Consider the following 20,715-nt stretch of genomic DNA (forward strand, 5'->3'; position numbering starts at 1 on the left):
AATATATAAAATATATAAATATATGTAGAAAAAATTGTCTTATAATTTCCAAAATTCATAGTGTAACGCTGTGATAAAGGACGGCGCGGCGAAGGTATTTTTAGCACGGTACTATAAAGGTTAATTAAACGTGCAATAGGTTTTTTTCCTTACTATAGTGTCTTTTACGTACTTACTGAAGTGATCGTATGTTTGCGGATATGAAAGAGACCGCGTGCCTGAGGGAGACAGATAAATGGAGTATAAATACAGACACACATGCACACGTACACACACAAACACTCACACACACCTCTCTCCTTCCCCAGCACACTAATTAACTTAACTTAAAAATGTAACTTAACCGTGAAATGTATAATATACCTCAAATGTGCATTTTTTTTATTTTTTTTTATAGTGAATACCTCACAAGAGTCCCAACTGCTCCCGTCTGGAGCCAGTGAGACTATGGCATCCCCAATTGGGGGATGTTGTGAGGCTGAAGGTAAGTGGGGAAGGGAAAGAGGAAGGTGGGGAAGGACCTGGCTATTCAGATCTAGTCACTAAACACGGCTAAAGCCATTTGGAGCAACGTTTCAATTCTGAATGGTGGTCTTACACCAGGGCGATACTGGTAGTATCTTCCACTCTGGAACGTGCCGCAAATACACTATATATTATTTTAATTAATTAATTGTGAAATAACACAAATCAATCAAATAAAATTTATTTGCGCACGCCGGGTTCGAACCCGCGACCTTCGGAATGGCAGTCCAATGTGTTACCACTGGACTATGCCGGCCGTCTTATTTGCGCACGCCGCCGGGTTCGAACCCGCGACCTTCGGAATGGCAGTCCAATGCGTTACCACTGGACTATGCCGGCCGTCGAAGCGTCAGCGACATGTCATTGGTACCAATTACTGTACTAACTTTTATAACTTTGTAACTATTGTCATCTATGTAATTATGTACTGTTTGTTTCTGCAATAAACAAAATAAAATAAAAATAAATAAATAGTACGTTATCCACTGTCTCCCCCTTGTCTCAGATTAACAACAGGCATACCTACACCTGATAGAATTAAAGAACGGAAAAATACTTGTCTTATTTATCACAAATAACAGAAATATAATTACTATTATTACACGACACATAATTACTACAGTTACTGGTCTTATTTATTATTCGTATTTATTAATACGTATTACAACAAATATAAATGGTACTTGTTTTTATAGAACATTAAAACTTACTTATAAAAAATAACCCTTTTAGACCGAAAAATCTAACTTATTGAGCAAAAAAAATATTATAAACCCCAAAAATTTTAAAATAATGGTATAAGTTGTTATCAAGCACATAACATCGATTTGGCCTTCAAACTAGTGATGGGCAGAATTGAAACATTTGAATGATCGAAATATTTTGATTGAGACATCAAAAGAATGGATTGATTAATCGATTTAATCGCTCAACGGAAGCAGTACCATCGAGCTGTCATATTAATCATTATCCTGTTTTATCTTGTTGTTTTGGTGAAATTAAAAATATTTAAACATCTAATCATGAATTTTATTATTTTCTATTCAAGATAAGCAGAAAATGTCAGAATTCAACTGTCGTAGATAAGCATTATCATCTTCGCATTTTTTCTCGATTTTTCTTTTGTTCTTTAAAGAAATTCAAATTTCAAGTCATTTCGGGTTTTTTCGTCTCAGATTAACAAGTTTCACTGACAAAATTTCCTCTTTCGAAATTGAGTTGTAAAAGTTTATTGTCTTAGGACAATGCTTTGTCAGTAGAACCTTGCCCTCAGGAAACATTTCTTAGGACAATGCTTTGTCATTAGAGCCTTGCCCTCAGGAAATATTTCTTAGGACAATGCTTTGTCAGTAGAACCTTGCCCTCAGGAAACATTTTTTAAGACAATGCTTTGTCAGTAGAGCCTTGCCCTCAGGAAACATTTCGATATTATTCTGCTTCATGGACGTTTTAATTTTTTTAATAGTTTTTTAGGCAAAATAATGAATGACTGAGTGCAATTGTATTGTCTATGGTCCTTGTTTCACACAAAAAGTCTAGTTGTGTATTTATGACTTCGGGTCCCTAGAGTATAAGACGTTGTCCTTGCTACGATATTATTCTAAAAATTATTGTAATGAACTAACTTGTGATCACTTATTGAAGAATCACACGATCCATATCCCAACAAATATAAATGGTACTTGTAATTAAAGAACATTGCAAATTGGCGCAGCCGGACGGATTTAAAATTGGCAATTACAAGTGGGCTTAGCAGAGATAAAACTTATTGGTGCCACTGAAAGAATTATAATTTAACGCAACTGAAAGGACTAAAAATACAATTGGGGTAGATTACAAATTGTTACAGCTTCGGTTATAAGAGTATCAATAACAACTTTCGATAGTCACACCGAGGAATGACTTGCAAATTTTCTCAAGTACAGTAGTGGAAGTCGCAAGAGGAAGTCTAGGGGCTCAGGATGAGGCGGAAGAATTCAGCGGATGCCGTGACATCAACCGTGACAATTCGGAACCTTAGACCCACCGAGACGGGGTGGTCAAACAGAAATTGTTGCCTAGGCATAATTTCAGCGCCAACAAAAATTCCAGTAGCACCCAGACTGAGCCAGTTGTCTCCAGTTTACCAGCGGTCTCGCCTGCTTACTACCGCCACCGGCCGAGCTATATAAGCCCGACGCAGCGAGTATTCAGTATTCAGTCAACTACCTCGCGCGCTCGTAACCTTGACCTAGATATCGCCTGCATTCCACGCTAAATAATATAGTGCCTACTCGTATTTATCCCGTAAAATAAACGCATTGTTGTGTGCAGTAATTGCTATTTGTGCATTCTAAAATAAACGCTCCAACTGAATAAATCAAGACTTTTATTTTAGTACACCAAGATAACCACAGTTTGAATCGAGATTGGGAGGCAACTTATTAGATGCATTTGCGATCGGATTGTTACCAGGCCGAGCAAACAGAAAATTGATATGGAAGGTTCAAAATTGACTTTCAATGAGGCTCAAGAAGTGGCAGTGAGAATTGCCTGGTTGGACAACGAACCAAGGTCACTGAAGACAGAAATTAATGTGATAAAAATACTTCTTATAGGCTTTAAAACGGGTAGATACAGATGCGATCATTGTGACAATTAATCCAATTACTGCAGAAATTAAAATCAATAAAATGGTTATTGATGCGATGATTCATTCGGGCTTATATTTATGCGTAATGCCAAATGACGTTTTTATTCATTGTTTTAATTCTTGCATTCTATTGCAAGATAACAGAATTATTTCGAGATACCATGGTAATCCGTTATTGATAAAAGGTTAAATAATTTTTAACGTAGAAATTGATAACCGAAATAATAATTTAACGTTTATTATTGTCGCTAAAGGTACAGAACTGATCGTAGGTAGAGGCTTTATGGAAGTTTTCAACCTTGGAATTTCGTCAACTCAGAAATCGATCAACGCTGTAAATTTAGTAAAACGGTGGAAAGAATCTTGGGCAGCTTTAAGCAACATGAAAAGAAAGCATAAAGTTTTTTTAAGGTGACGTGAACCAAATTATGTTTCAATGCTAGACCGGCTCCTTTCGCAATCAAAGAGAAAATTGAACGAGAACTTATGTGAGAAGATAGTATATCCCCCGTTACCAGTAACGAGTTGGCGTCACCAATTGTTCCGGTTACTAAACGAAATGGGGATATAAGAATTCACGTGGATTGCAAACGGAGTTTAAACATAATAACATATTTAAAAAAACACCCATTGCCAAAGATTGAGGAAGTGATTCACAAAGTTAGTTCAGGCAAAATCTTCGATAAGCTAGTTTTAAAGCAAGCATTCTCAATTAGAATTAGCGGATGATTGCAAAAAATACACAACTATTATTACTCATTTGTAACAATTATTTTACAAGCAATAATTATTCGCCTGAAACACTCATCCACATTGAAAAATCTCCTGATAAAAGATACATGACGCCAACGGGACTCGAACCCGTGTTCCTTCGATTTCCGGTCGACAGCTCTGACCACTGAGCTATGGCGGCTTATCTCTTATCCGCGAAATAATTCTATATATACTGTTTCATTCAACAATTACTGCTTGGTACATTTTTTTTTGTTTTAAACATTAGTTTACCAAAAAATAATAGTTACTCATTTGGGTTTGTTCCTGTATAATAGACTAGCTGACGTTTTCCCGGTGGTTATTGTTAGGATATATACATACAAAGGGTATATATATACAAAGGGTTACATCGCATTTCTTCCAGCTAACCCAATAAATACACATTATGTTACATAACCCAACAATTACATGTTAACAAATGTATGTAAATAAAAAATAAACAAAACAGAGGTATTTAATTTATGTGAGGTATTCATGGTGTAATAACAAAAGCACATTTGAGTAAATGTTACAAGTCATTTTTATTACAAGTTATTTTTATACTTAAATTTACAAATAACTAAAATAAAATTACAAAATAATAAGAGTTGGAAACAGTTGGAATTTTGGTGTGGTACCCAGAAAAATTTAAACTTCAGACTAAAAAAAAATTATTTACTTTTACTGTCTGTTTATGGTTATGCCAATTTTGCTTCTCCTTTGCTTCTCTTTTCTTTTTGATTCCTTGCCACGAATTAATTATTGGGGTGACCTATGGCAAGGGTGTAGGTTATAAAATAATTGGTTCTCGTGCCGGCGAAACAAGAATTGAAAAAAAATGACCGACAACAATATAATTTGTTTTATGGTTCTTAATATCGTCGTAGTTGATAGTGCCTTTGTCTCATGTTTATCAATTATCTCTTGAAAATTCCATTAAATAGTGCAAATAGCATCCACGATTTCATTATTGTCGCGTGGTGAATCTAAACAGATTCGTGTGTTGAAAACACACTGTTAAATGGGGTGACCATAGACATATAAATATTAGTAGACCTGCCCTAAGTGATTAAAAGCGTATTATTCCCCACTCCCCATACCGGTTCCATTGGAGCCGGCTGTGCTCGTGTCTGGCCTCCCGTGAATTTAGAAAACGTGACGTCATCATTCTTTTGCGAACTATGGTAAGGGCATCATCGGTTCATTTTACGAAATAACACGGCAAAATGGTGGCTTGTGCTATGAAAACTTGTAAAAATAGATGTGAAAAAGAGAATAAACCCAATTGTCGTATTACATTCCATTCAAAAGCAGATTTTACTTTTAAGAACTAAATGGTGATATTAAAATGCGAGATGCCTATTTACTGTCAGATTGATTTATTGACGAATCACAGTCAGCTTTCCTCTCTGCGTCCCGCAACTATTGGTTTAACCCCTCGCCTTTTACTTCTCGTCTATTAGTATTCATATGTCTGTGGGGGTGACAGATTACGCTATAGCGTTTTATATAACTCCACATTGCTCGTCATCCAGACTTGTCACACCTTAAAAGATGATGTGTTATACGTGTGAACGTGGCGAAGATATACGCTGTGATCTGCTAGCCAGGCTATATTTGAAAAATATGCAACCCCCTCTCCTACCTTTCGTCAGTTTGATTCAGAACAATTTACGGAGCGCCGTAATCACGCGGCTTTCATCTGTCAAAGTGACAGATCCCATACAAAAAAATGATATTCCGCAGCAGTTCCCCAATTGATCAACTATAAGTGGCACACAGAATGTTCAAGAAACCAACAAGACTCCAAAAGAAAACATCATCAACGTCAGGTAAATACTTCCTTTTCTCGATCTTCGTATTTACTTTTGATAGAAACACGTTAGATTGATCTTTTTTTCATTTAAATACAGTCCTTTTTAAATAGTAATTGGTTAGCAAGCAGCCGCCAATATTTTACTGGAGTTGAGCGTATTATTAATATTCTATTCTGCTTTAATAATTAGGTTTGGTTGGTTGACTGACCAGAGATTGGTGCGCTGATTGTGCGGCACATAGTTGATCTCCGTGCATTGCGGCACGCACGCGCACTTGGCCAAGTTGGTGGGCAAGCTCATTATTATGTCCATCCTGCTTCCTAAACACGCCATGCCCTTGGCATCGCATGGCTTGCCATCTGAAATCAATTCATCAATGTCATGCAATCAATCGGTTAGCGTTCAATTAGTACACCTAGGCGAGCGCAGTAATTCTCTCAGTCTCAGGTATCTATCCGAAGGGGTCAACCTAGAGCCCCCCTCTCTCCAATTCTTCCCCCGGAGAAACTCCCATAAGAAGTCACTCAATAATTCCTCAGGCTAATTTATACAGTTTTGCGAACAGCTCATATATGGTATCTTAACCGTCATAGTGATCTAAACGGTGTTAGAAAGAGAAAACCCTACACTTTATATTCAAATCTATAAGTTAACTACAGAAGAATCTCAATCTGCACTTTAATTAAGCCGAAGGTTCCGATTTGAGACAGCAATTTGAGAAAAAAAGTTTGTGAATTTTTCATAAATTATTTTTATATGAAACGATAAAAAAAGAAGGTAACAGTAATATTTATAATACATTTTCCTACTAAAATAATTGTTTTATAATCATTATCCGTGATTTTTGTTCAGTGTTTAGACGACAAAATGTAAGGTGAGCCATTTTTTTAATATTTTTATTTATGACACTAAAATTTAAAAGCTTATTTCTACAAATTTCAAAGACAGTTTTTAGTTTTTGGATACTTTTTTTTACATTTATTTGAATTTGATTGCAAAGCGGAAATATACTCGAATTCTGCGACATTCTGACAGCGTCTTCAAAAATTTTGTTCAATATTCAATGTGCCAGAGTTTTTCGGAAATCAAACTTAAACTAACATAAGGTAAATTCAGTCGGTTCAAATACTTTTCTGCATTTTATGTTTGTTTAAAAATAGGAATAAAATCACTGTCTACATCTGATTTTGAAAAACCGGGGCAACTCCGGGGACTAGTGCGTTATATACATTATAAAGTCACCGGTTAGTGACTAAGTTGGCATCGCGTTTGGGTCCCACCCAGCCGTAGTGCGTTCAATTCCTCGGCTGGCTAAGTCCTCCATTAAGACACAAGCAACATTTTCCGCTTACTGTGAGAGTGGTAGGATATTTTCAAAAAGTGCCAGGTTATTGCCCGGGAATGTTTGTCTTTCTTCAAAAAAATAATTAAAAGAGACTTACTGCCGACAATGTAGAAGAAGGGTCTGCAACCGCAGAAGACTATGGACATCCTACTTCTGCAGTCTATCTGGCAGAGGGCATTGCTGTAGGCCTATTAAAGGACAGAGATATCAATGTTTATCATTTCTGTAGGCCTATTAAAGGACAGAGATATCAGTGTTTATCATTGCTGTAGACCTGTTAAAGGACAGAGATCTCAATGTTTATTTCAACACTGGGACAATTTATCTTCTCTCTCGCTCGAGGACATGTTCGAGTAGGTTCTACCCGATTACTTTAACTAACCCTTTTTAGGTGCTTTTACAAATTATTTGTAATAAAAAATATGGTTTTATCAATTTGGCTGTACATAAATCTTATACTTAAGGTGAAGCTATAAGAGAAAATCACTATTTAGATTAATCTTTACTACGAATTGGTATAAGTTATTAATACCAAAAATATACATTGAAGCTTGTTCTATCGCTTGGCTTGATCAGAATTAAAATAAAATTGTTAATTACGTCATGAAAAATATAGGCGTAAACTACTAAATAGATTTCCTTTTCAAGAGTTTTCTGTGAACTCGTATACGAAACAACTTTAAAAATATATTGGCAATGTTTATTTGCTACCACTTGACTTGATTAACTTTTTTCCGATTTTATTAAATTTTTCACAAAAAATTAAAATCCACTTGGCGGTTACGTAATAATTTTTTGAGTGAAAAATTGTATTGAATTCTAATATTTCTTCAGAAGACCGCGGAGAGCGGCAACGAACAGACGTCAAATCTCTGCCAGTTTTTTAACGGTTTTTTCTTTGTTTAAATAACTTTCGCTAGCAGTATTTTTAGTTCTCAAACCATGAGGGTGTAAGCTTGTGTTTTTCTGATATTATTATTTTTCATGACTAAAATATTATACCGTCTCAATACATCTTCTTGAAATACACTTTCGTTTTCTTGAAAGAATGTATCAATGAAGTGGATTCTTGGAAGTGGAAATTAACCCACTACCTGACATCCGATCGACTGAAACTCAGCAGATAGACTCGTTGTCGAAGATTATGCATTTTGGTGGCACATAAGTGGGCATATACACATTTATCTGAAATTGTATGACATTACAACAGTCAATATACGCAATAAATGTCGGTCCTACCAAACTGGGATTTGGATCAGTTGTTAGCGTGGTTGACTCCAGTCCCCGAGGAGAAAGGTTTAATCCTCTGTGAAACAGTTATTTTGTAATTAGGAATCGTGGAAGTGGAAATTAACCCAATACCCGACACCCAATCGATCTGAAACTACGCATTTATTTGACATTGTATGACATTACAACAGTTAATATAAGCAATAAATGTCGGTCCTTCCAAATTGGGATCTGGCTCAGTTGTCAGCGCGGTTGACTCCAGTCCTCGGGAAGGAAGGTTTAATCCTGATTAAAATTATTTTTTAAACTTTTTTATTAATAAAAACAGATGTATTAATAGAGAAAAAAAACTCTGCAGCACATCTTTTTATAAAAAAATACAATAAAAATATAATATAATAGTTATAGTAAAATAATAGTTAATAGTTATAGTAAAAGTGTCGCCCAAACCTCCAGCGGTGTTGGACGCGAGTGAGCGCCGTAAGCGGTAAATAAATAAAATAACACCTTCAATCCAAGACAAATTATATAAATACATAAATTTACGGAAAATATATTTTTAACCTGGAAAAATGGAGGAAGCGGTTGATCCGCATGCCTTCATAACAAAGGCGAAACAAAACATAAGTGACCTACATACAATCATAGAAGAAAATAAACTTACCAAAGAAACCAAATCAAAAATGATGAAAGAAATAAATAACATCATGGAAATGATATCGCACATGGCAATAGAATTAGCTAAATTACAAGAAAAGTGTGATATTCAAGAAAAAAACCAAGCACAAAAATACCCATTTTCATACTCTTCTGCAGTAAAAAACTTAATATCACAAACGCAAGAAAAACGATTTCCTATAATAATTAAAAGCTTAAAAGAAGAAGACACTGAAAAAATAAAAGAGAAAATACAAAAGATTAAAATTTCACAGTTGGGAATTCGAGTATGCGAAATTAAAAAAACAAAAAAAAACCTTATAATAACATGCCCAGAAAAAGAAGACGCAAAAAAATTAAAAGATAAGATAAATGAAGTCGACAAAACCATAATAGCGGAGGTACTTCTGAAAACGGATCCATGCGTAATATTCAAAGGTCTTGACAAAGACTATACCGAAAAAGAATTCTTAGAAGACATCATTGAACAAAACAACGACATCAAAATGATATGTGAAAAATACCAAGACAAAGAAATATTACAAGTTAAGGCAATCATTACAAACAAAAAAACTAACAGCAAAAACTTAATACTACAAACAAATCCCGAAATGAGACTACATCTTATTAATAAAAAAAAAATTCATCTAGGATTCATGAGAATCTATGTAGAAGACTGCAGTCCTCTTACCCAATGTTTCCACTGTCAAAGATTTGGACACACAGCACAAAAATGCTACAATAGAATGAATAAACCAACATGCAAGCACTGTTCAGAAGATCATCCCATCTCCGAGTGTAAATCCCTGGAACTGCCACCCAAATGCGCTAACTGCAACTCAGCTAACAAGAAGAAAGAAATAAACTCCTTGAACAGTAAAATGAATGAAGTAGACCACCGAACAAACAGCGAAACATGTAAGTTCCGATCTTACATGCTTAAATTAGCCAAAGAAAGAATTAACTACGACATTGAATAAAAATCTCATAAATAATTTTGTAAAATACAACCGAAAATGCATTAAATGGATGATTTCTCAAATAACGAATTAGAGTTAAATATTAAAATTCAAGAATATGAATGTATATGTACCGATTCGTGTAACAAAATTATTTCTAAAAACATCAATGATATAATTATTATGCACATAAACATCCGTAGCGCTCAAAAAAATTTAGATGAATTAATTCTAAAAATAAATAATTTAATTAAAAAACCGGACTTTATAGTGTTATCCGAAACATTTACAAACGATGAGTCACCGTCTTATCACTTACCTGAGTACAACTATATTTCTACCAAATTAGACATCAATAAAAATTCGGGAATAATAATATTTGCAAGCAATAAATTTAGTATTGTTAACATAATAGAACATCCAATACACTTAGTAAACTGCATCGAAGTACATTTCAAACTCGGCAAATCAATATACCATCTAATAGCTATCTATAGAACGCATGGCTCGAATATTATTACATTTATTAATGACCTCAAATACATATTATTAAAATTAAAAAATAAACTTTGCTTCGTCGTAGGAGATTTTAACGTTAATATTAATGAAAAAATAGAAAATAATAACAAAAATGAATACATCAATTGTATGACTGAACAAAATTTTATATCTTGCATAAATAAAAATACTAGGGAAATAAAAGAACATACTCCATCTTGTTTAGACCACATTTGGACAAATGTAAACATTAAAGATCTTCACAAAATAAAATCAATTGTTTGGAAAACTAACATAACTGATCATCACTCATGCTTACTTCTGTATAATAATAATATTAAACATAAAAAACATAATTTAATAACCAAAAAATCAACAATAGATATGACTATTCTCTCTGAAAAATTAAAAAAGGAGAGTTGGAATAATGTTTTAAACAGTGATGATACTGAAATTTGTTCGACTAACTTCGAAAATATTATATCACAACACATTAAAAATTCGACAACTGAGATAACAACACACATAAAATCAAAATTAAGATGTTTAAAGCCTTGGATTACCAAAGGGCTTATTATATCTATCAGAAATAAAGAAAAACTTTACAAAATAACTTTAAAAAATCCCCAAGATGAAAAAGCATATATTTTCTATAAAAAATATAAAAATAAATTAACATCTTATATTAAAAAAAGTAAGGAAGAGTATTTTAAAAATAAAATATTATCTTCAGAAAATAACCATAAACAAATGTGGAAAACTGTTAATTTCGCCATAGAAAATACAAAAAAAACACAAAACATTAAGTACATTGAACATGATAAAAAAATTATAGATGCCAATATACAGCCTAAACAATGTGCAAACATACTTAATTCCTTCTTTGCAAATGTTGGGAAAAATCTTGCGAAAAATATCCATAAGCCTTCAAACCAAGAAAACCATAAAAATAAAAATATACAGAAACATAATATACTTTCAATGTTTGAAACAACAACAGAATATGAAATCTCGAAAATAATAGAAAATATGAAAGGAGGTTCGTCTCCCGGTTTTGATTCTATTACGACACACATGTTAAAAACTATGAAACCTCACATAATAAAACCTATCACTCATTTAATAAACTTAAGTTTAACAAATGGAATTTTTCCAATGAACTACAAAACCACAATAATCTCACCTATTTACAAATCTGGAGATCCACATCAAGCAACGAACTATCGCCCAATATGTCTAATTTCTAATATAGGAAAGATCTTTGAAAAAATAGTAAAAAAACAATTGGTAAATTTTCTAGATAATAATAAAATATTACACAAAAACCAGTTTGGCTTTATAAAATCACTCGGCACACAAGATGCTATTGCTAACGTAACTTCATACATTCACGAATCATTAGATAAAGGTAAAAAATGTGCGGGTATATTTATTGACCTTAGAAAGGCATTCGATAGCATATCCCATGAGATGCTATTAAAAAAATTGAATAATATCGGCATAAAAGGCAACGTGATTAAATGGATCACCGACTACTTAAAAAACCGTCCTCAAGTGGTAAAAATCAATCGTGTTAAAAGTGATCAAGAGATTACAAGCTTTGGAATCCCCCAAGGTACAGTGCTTGGACCAATTCTATTTACTATATATGTAAACGATATTTTTTTTCAACCTTTACATGGTCAAATCACGTCATACGCCGATGATACAGTATTAATAATAAGTGATAAGACTTGGGAAAAAGTAGAATTAAAGGCCACAGAAGACATCAACACGCTCAAGAATTTTTTCGACACCAATTTACTGTCACTTAATAATGAAAAGACATTTGTAATTCCATTTGCAATCCATACAAATGATACTCCTAAAAATTTTAACATTGTCATACATAATAATACTAAAATTCACAGCCAAAACTATTGCAAATCAAACTGTACAGTACTAAAAACAACAAATGAAATTAAATATCTAGGAGTAATTATTGATAAAAATCTGAAATGGAAGGAACAAATATGTCAAGTAGTAAAAAAAATTAGAAAATTAATATATATATTTTTAAGAATTAGAAACTTTCTGTCGATAAAAAATCTATATTTAATTTACTATGCCTTAGTTCAATCCACTTTACAATACGCTATTATTAGTTGGGGATCCGCGTATAAATGTAACCTTCTTCCAATTGAAATTATACAAAGAACAATTATTAAAATTATATTAAAAAAATCCTTTGACTACCCAACAGAACGCCTGTTTGAAGAATTTCAAGTACCTACATTTAAAGACCTATATATTAAAAACTCATTAATCCAAATTATAAAAGAAAAAGATAAATATCAATTTTTAAATGAAAACAGAACGCGACTTAGACATGTTTTTCTATGCCCAAAACTAAATACGTCTTTTGCACAACATCATTATACTTACCAGGGAAGAACTTTTTTCAATCGTCTACCAGAAGAAATCAGAAGCATTAATGATAAAACTCAAATACTGCTCTCTGTCAAGAGACACTTTAAAAATATTCTGAAAAAAAAAACTACTGTCACTTAATTAATCTCACAAATATCCTTAGTTTTCCATAACTTTCTTTCTTTATTAAAATTTATTATATTAATATATTATCCTTCACTACTATCAAAAAAAAATACTACAGCAAACATACATTTATGTACAATGAATTATCTAAGTACTAACTAACAACAACATTTATGTACACTCCCCTTCCATACACAAGCAAATGCTTTCAATGGAAGAGTAGTAAAAAAACCCAAGATGTAAAATGAATTATGTACCATGTAAACTTATTATTAAAAATAAAAAATAATTCCAAAAAAAAAAAAAAAAAAAAAATATTTAACAAAGGTATGACTGGTCAATGGCTTAGTTGGCTTTGCGGCTGGGTCCCACCCCGGCGTCGTGAGTTCAATTTATTGCCTGGGTAAGTCCTTCATCGTGACACAAGCAACATTTTCCGCTTACTATGATGGTAGTAGGAGATTTTCAAATATTTTCAGGTTATTTGTAATTCGGTAAAATTTGTCTTTTTTTTAAAGTTTTATAATTAACACTTCCGGCGGGAAGGGTAGTTTAAACTCCTACTCCGGTCCTATTTGAATGGCGAGGTATGCATTGCTGTCCGATAATTTTATAACAATCTCTTTGTAAGGGTTCCAACTTCCAACTTTATGTATATGTATTTAATGAATTTGAACCAACTCTTCAACTTCTTGTCTTCTGTGTGTAAGAATATTTTTTCAAAAGGAAACTGTATATAAACCCGTAGAGCGGGTTAGACGTCCTCTCACTTGTTGCACCGGAGAATTTTGTTTGTTTTGTAATGATTTGTGCATGAAAAAAAAAAAAATACCTACAATTTTTACAAATAAAACATCACTAAATGACTAAACATTGACCTACACATATTACGTGTTTAAGGCTTCTGTTATTTCTAATGATTATAAATGCATAAATAAAAAAACCGTGTAATTATATTAATCAGTAATCTCTAAAGTTGGAGAATTATTGGTTGTTTAAAAAAGTTGTTGAGTTGTCAAAAAACTCTGGTTTTTATGCGTCCACCAGTTGAAAAGGGTTTTAGCAAGCGTTCGGAAGCGTCAACGGAACAAGATCTTTCCAGGCGCTTCCTACCTATTGCAGGTTCGCCGCTCACGGCAAATGTATTATTTAACAATTCCTTGCATCGCGCAGACATGACATACAATCTGAGTTTCGTGATTATTATTATGGAAGTGGTAAGAACAAAAATACTTTTGGCTTTCATAACCCTCTGAATCATTCCACCGTGGTCTGTGCATTCCTAATGTGGAGTCTAGTGTAGGTTAGGTATGCCTAGGACATTGCTTGCTTGTACAATGGACGGAGTAGGTACATGAATCTCTGTAGACACAAGATCGTATTGAACTTTTTCCTCACCGGTATAGTAGACGATATTTTCTCCGAGGGATAGCGGCAGCCGCGCTGCGACCTCGCCAGGCCTCTGACAGCGCTGCCTGAGCGGATTTGTAGAACTCGGAACACCCCTTCCACCTCCTGACCCCCCTCCACCGGGCCCAGGGACGCGCTGGTGGTCTCAGCTACCTCCCACGGAGAATGAACGTAATACTGGAAACAAAAAATATTCATTTCATATTTGGTATTCAAATGGTTTGTGCTGCTGAAACTAATAAGAATCCTGTAAGACAGCACAAATAGCCTCAATTAAATATATCTTCAAGACCTTTATTAACTAATCCCCAAATATGATTATTTAAGCTGAGGCGTTTAAATGACTCAAACACTACACTTAGTAAATAATAAAAGTAATTTATAATTAAGGTTGTGATAAGAAATTGCCCAAATGTTAATAGAAATAGTCACTATCCTGAAAGTGATACCTTGGCATGATGACGGATGACTCCAACAGACCCGAAGAAAACCAAATTCACAATGAAATGGCAGTTTTTTTAAATTAGTGCAACAACAATGATTTTGAATTTCTTTGTCCAAAGGAACTCTGCACCGCCATATATTATGCGTTCTTGTAAGCACTAAGCAATTTAGTTCTCCTTTAAACAGTGGCATGAAACAATCCTTGAGGTACGTAAAAAATATTGTACATTTTATAATTAATTTGTTATCGTGCATTGTAAATGATAGGGCCAAGAACTAAATGTTTTTTCTCAGTCACCTGTGTGGATTTAATTTTTAAAAATGAGGGCAAACTCTCTTCGAGAAGAACACCAGAATATTCATCACGCTTCTCCTGCTGCAATTTTCAGAAGGGATTCCGGTTTTGCTTAAGGATAAGGAATTGTCGTTAACCTTCAAATTATTAATGACTTTTTCGTTGACTGCGATTCCAGTTCCTCGTAAAGAATAGGCATTTAAATATATATAACAGAGTGGTGAGTGCAATACTCCGTCTGCAATATAAAATCATACATCTATATAAATTATATGACATTATTTTTAAAATAAAATAAAATGGTAGACATATTTTAGCATCTGTACTACGGTAGCTTGAAGGAAATTCTCCATCTACGGTCAGGGGTGAGCCTTGCAATTGGGCGACGGCCTGGACAAGAGTATTTTCCAATCTCCATTAGCGCTGACTCCCGACTTCTCTATGGTGTATCAAGCCAGCGAATCCACGAACCCGTCTGCTAAACATCGCCAAGGGAGACCGAACAACGCCCTGTATGCGTGGTCGTACTGCACCTGAGTGTTCTCATGACGCCTGGTGTATACCTTGTCCATTGTTTGCTAGAGTAAAAGCCCATGCAGTATGTCTGTAATAGTTGCTTTTTAAGGTTCAGGACATGTCAAGGTTCAGTAATGTTAAGGTTAAGGACTAATCCTTACAATTAGAACTGGAATCACCCCTTAGGACTCTACCTAAAGTCAAGTAAGCATAAAAATTATGGATAAACCCTTTGGTAGGTAAATTGTTGGCTCTACCACTAATCCACCAGTTCACCTACGCGCTCGCTTACCGTCCCGGTGGAGTTAATGATACTCAGTTTGGCGGAACAATGGCGGCCCATGTAATGGCAGGAAAGCAGACTCTCTTCTGGAAAAACGCTGGAGAAGGCGTCAGGCGTGTTTTGCTGTAGTTGCCAAGTCTCCACGCTCTGGTATCTGGAAAATACTCATTATTGATAGCTATTAGGGTTGGAAAACGACACGGAACTATGGCATCCCCACGTGCGGTATGTTGTGAGGCTGATGGGGTGTGGGGGAAGAGGATGATTGTGAAGTTATTGACTTTTATTATATTGGACTTTTTCGCTGTTATCCAAGGGAACTGGGGGCGGATTCCCGTTCTTCATACTTAGCTAGGAAATGTTTCTATCCCTCTCTTTTTAGTTTTGACATTAGTATAAAGAACGGGAAATCATCTCATGGAATCGCAGTTAACGAAACAGTAGTTAATTTTAAGGCTAAGGAAAAATATGGTGTTATCCGAGAAAAGGAATCGCAGTTAATGGTAAAGATTTTAACAATTTTAAATTAAACGAAAAGGAATTGTCTTTAACCTCAATGAAAGACTTTCACCAGTGAAAATAAAATTAATTATAAAAGAACTGGGTTATAAATAAGGAACTGTCCTCAAAATTAACTACCGTTTACAGCATAATAAAGTAGGTTAAAGACAATAATTCTTTATTCTTAAGGCTCATTTTAGTGTCACGCCGACCGCACGCGGCGCTGATGGTCGAGATATATGAACTTCTAGGAAGCCTTTTTGAATGACGCGTAGCTATCGGCGCGCAAGGTGGTCAGCGCTGATGGCTACGCGGCCGTACGCGTCGCGCGTCGGCGCCGCGTAGCTGTCGGCGCTGACGATCGCACGAGCGCCTCTGCTTTCAGCGAGCGTTCTAGTGTCGAGCGGAGCAGACGTCATCGCGTGTACAGTCATGGCGAATCGCGAAGTGGATACAGGTCGAGTTATCGATGAGGTTCGCCATATAACAAGACAAAGTCTCCAGCAACGGCTCTCTGCTCAATCAATGGATGAACATGGAGTCTTCGTCGTCGCCGGTTTTTATTTTTTGGGATAGGTAGTGCAAAGCAGTAATAACTAATACACTCCGCATTTTGGTCTTCGACTGTACAGTAAGGCGGTCAGTACGATACTGAAACGAGCCACGCTGAGCCTCAGCGCTGACGAACTACGCGCTGATCTATAAGCGCTGACGGTGAGCGTGACACTAAAATCAGCCTAAGTAAAGCCGGAATCGCGGAAAGTAACGTTTCGATTATTATTATTATTATTTATTGTTTATTTTACCTTGAGAAGACCGAGTTGAACGTCGTGCAGATGCCCATCTCCGTCATGACTGGCACCCAGACCTCAACGTGTCCGGGCTCGTTCAGACTGACGCTGAGTCCTGTGGAGGGTGACACTGCCACGGCCACGGACATGAGCTCCACGTCCTCCAGAGTGGCATCGTTCTCGTACTTAGAGAAGAGACGCAGGTTGGTGCGAAAGGAGACGGAAGTGACCAGGCGGATGAAGCCAATGTAATACTCGTAGCGGTCCTCATCAGAACGGCTCACGTTCCAAGTCCTGGATAAAATATATTTGATTAGATTCACAAGTTTCTCGATACTTTTTTTTTTTGGAGGCGTAAGTGCAGTACGCCTTGGATAGGTATGTGTGTGGGAGGAAATGCAAAGCAATAAGACGAACACGTCTGTTACGAAGCTATTGCGTTTATAAACTGAAGTGACAAACAGGCAGGCAGACGTAGCCGCTACATGCCTCCCCCTTAGTGAAATTGTCATATAATTTCACGAACAAAAAAAAAAATACACATAACATAATGCTGAATATCATCACAAAAATTTTGGGTCGTACACTTTTTTTCACAATATTTTTACAATCGCTTTCTTAAACTTTCATAGCATAGGATGTTGACGGGGAAAGTTAACAGGAATGTCCCCTGCTTCACCTCGACCTGTTTTCCTCTCCATGATGCTGGTTGCTATCCTGTTGCGGCAAAACTTCCACCCCATATAGGCTAGAGCGAAAGCTATAATGGTGCATGCTCATACCAATGAGGCCATTGATATATGGTGTGTTGTCTGGCTGGAGGAATTTCCCCCGGCCTGGGCAATGACAATTTCTTTTTTCGATGCTTGTCCACCCATGATGCTTTCGTCTAAAGATTGAAATTAGTAATAAACATTCAGGAGAAACGTACTAGTTTTTTTAAAGTTCGTCAGGCCCGTGTAATGTGTTTTGCTAACGAGGGCACGGGTACAAGGTCACTGTTCGCTTGGGTTGACAGTCTAGTCGGTCTGTCTACAGCTGACTCAGTAGTTGGTCTGAAAAATGTATGATCAGCTGGTTTATTTTCGTTAAAAACATTTACTGGTTGATAGAATGCCGGTTTAAGTCTATCAATTGACACGTTGACTTTTTTTGAATTGATAATAATGCTAAAACATTTCTCTTTTCGTTTGAAAACCTCGTACGGACCTTTATATGGTGGAGTAAGGGCTTTCTTTGCTTCGTTCCTAAGTAAAACATGGGAGCAAGTTGTTAACTCAGGGTGAATAAAAATGTGTCTTCGGTCTGTGATGACTCTTCCCTCTGGCCAAGATACATGTTGGAAATGTTCCATCAGTCTTTTGGTAAAATCTGTGTCGTTTATTTTCGGCTTAGAAGGCACGAAAATATCTCCAGGTAATGCTAAAGATGTACCATACACCATTTGTGCTGGGTTGTAGCCTTTATCATCCTTGACGGCTCATCGAAGGCCTAATAATATGATTGGCAATTCATGTACCCACTGTGCGTTATCTTCGCATTTTGCCATGATAGCAGCTTTGAGAGTGCGATGATAACGTTCTACTTTGCCGTTGGCTTTCGGGTTCAGGGCCGCCGAGAGGGCACGTTAGCCAAGTCCGAAACTTGGGGCCCGGGCCTAAAGGGGGCCCGGGACGGGGCCCGGATATTTTACTAAAAAATGCCAATGACACTAGGAACGGACGTGGGCCGGGCGCCCAGGCCCGCACGCTCCGTAGGCCCAACTGTCAGAGCGTGTTCACACACAGCACACAGCTATAATATGCGAGGGATAGCGTATTTCGGCATAACGTTCGCCGTACATTCCAAATTGGAATATATGGCGAGCGATATGCTGAATTACGTCATCCCACGCATGTGTGTGAACACGCTCTCAGAGCGTATCACTCACAGCTCAAGCTACAAGCACGCCATGCCGGCCGGCCCGCTGTGGGAGGGGCGATGCAGCCGCCCGCCGCGCCCCCGCTCATACTCACCCCCGGGCCCTATTGACCCGATCGGCAGACCGTCGCGTCGGCAATCCGTCGGCGACAGTCATAGCGGAATCGATGCGCGCTGAGTTTGGTATGGTTTTATGGTTTAGTCAGGTTAAGTAGTGTTTCGTTTGAACTGTTTGAAGTAAAGTGATCGTTGTGGCGTTGTGTCATTGTGAAGTTTTAAGTGAAGAACGAAGCGACTCATTCATATAACACTAATAATGAGCTATCGCTATCAGCACAAGTCAGGGGCCTTGAAAAGAAAGGAGATGGAGAAACGTTGTCAAGAAAAGGTCAGAAAACATGTGATAGTTTTTTTATTAAAAGTTCTTCCTGTTCTAGTTCTAGCACAAGCCAATCGTTTACAAATTCTAACGCCCAGCTGGAGCCTGATAACATACTCAGTTGTGTTTCAGACGAAACTCTCCTATTTTTTTTTTTTTATTCGAATGCAACGTTTTTTTTATTTTTTATTTATCAACTTTCAAAAATACATTTTTTACAATTAAGTCCCGTTAAACTGATTGATATCAGTTTGTCAACGGGTTCTTTTAACAATTACTTCTTAAATACATATACAATTTTAACAAGTACATAAAATATACACATAATTACATTAATACAAAAAAATTCTTTCACATAACCATTTTTTTAACATAAATTTCCTTCTGTGAGTCAATTCACAGCTTTTTATTGAGTTTGGTAACATGTTGTAAATTATTGGAACGAGGTATTCTAGAGTTCTTTGACCATATTTATTCAGGTATCTGGGAACTACAAGTCCATCGTTTGCAATTAGTCTTGTATTATGAACATGTGTCACTATTTTATTATGTTCAGATTGAGATGTATGCTGACTCGCAATTTTAAGCCACAATAAAGCACGAACAGATAATACATTTACAGAGTTGTATAGTAATGACTTTGGTACGTCATTTCTTTGTTCGTATTTAGTTCTGTTTAATAATAATTTTACCAAAGAAAATTGTACATTTTGGACTGAAAGAAGATTTGTTTTTGTTGAATGTCCCCATGAAGTTATTCCGTATCTTATTAGGGATTCCGCCAATGATAGGTATACTATTTTAAGGGTATTTGGTGGAACAAAAAACTTTAATCTATAAAGTTTGCTCACTATAGCTCTAAGCCGTGTGCACAGTTTTTGTATATGTATATCCCATTTAAAATAACAATCAATTGTTAAGCCTAGATATACGTATTTTGAAACAAGTTCAATATTTTTGCATGAGCATGGTTGTATTACAAAGTTATGAATGCAATTAAAGTCATGAGAAATAATTTTAGGAGTTATGGTGATGTTATTATGAGGAGATCTGATGTGCATAAGCTTCGTTTTTTTAGCATTGATTATTAAACCTACATCATGTGACCATTTTTGAAGAGTGACAAAGTCAATTTGAAGTAAATTACTCGCTATTAATAAATCCTCATGTGAAATAACTAATGCAGTGTCGTCAGCATAAACGTAATGTTTTACATGAGAAAAAA

The 20,715-nt window shown here is 35.8% G+C and overlaps 1 protein-coding gene across 1 annotated transcript in view; it reads right to left on the bottom strand.

Moving 5' to 3' along the window:
* The window catches only part of LOC149414150 (pickpocket protein 11-like), a 45,849-nt gene extending 27,071 nt beyond the window's left edge, over positions 1-18,778 (bottom strand). The window contains exons 1-6 of the mRNA XM_089644111.1: positions 18,401-18,778; positions 17,207-17,485; positions 15,909-16,053; positions 14,350-14,538; positions 7,170-7,260; positions 5,936-6,086 (exon numbers count right to left, since the gene is read on the bottom strand). Of these exons, the coding sequence (XP_089500237.1) occupies positions 5,936-6,086; positions 7,170-7,260; positions 14,350-14,538; positions 15,909-16,053; positions 17,207-17,340 (710 nt within the window). The 5' untranslated portion in view covers positions 17,341-17,485; positions 18,401-18,778. The remainder of the gene's footprint in view (positions 1-5,935; positions 6,087-7,169; positions 7,261-14,349; positions 14,539-15,908; positions 16,054-17,206; positions 17,486-18,400) is intronic.
* Positions 18,779-20,715: the final 1,937 nt, after the last annotated feature.

This window comes from Hesperophylax consimilis, chromosome 20, assembly GCF_061612785.1.
Source record: "Hesperophylax consimilis isolate HC1 chromosome 20, BYU_Hcon_1.0, whole genome shotgun sequence".
In the NCBI taxonomy this organism is placed as follows: domain Eukaryota; kingdom Metazoa; phylum Arthropoda; class Insecta; order Trichoptera; family Limnephilidae; genus Hesperophylax; species Hesperophylax consimilis.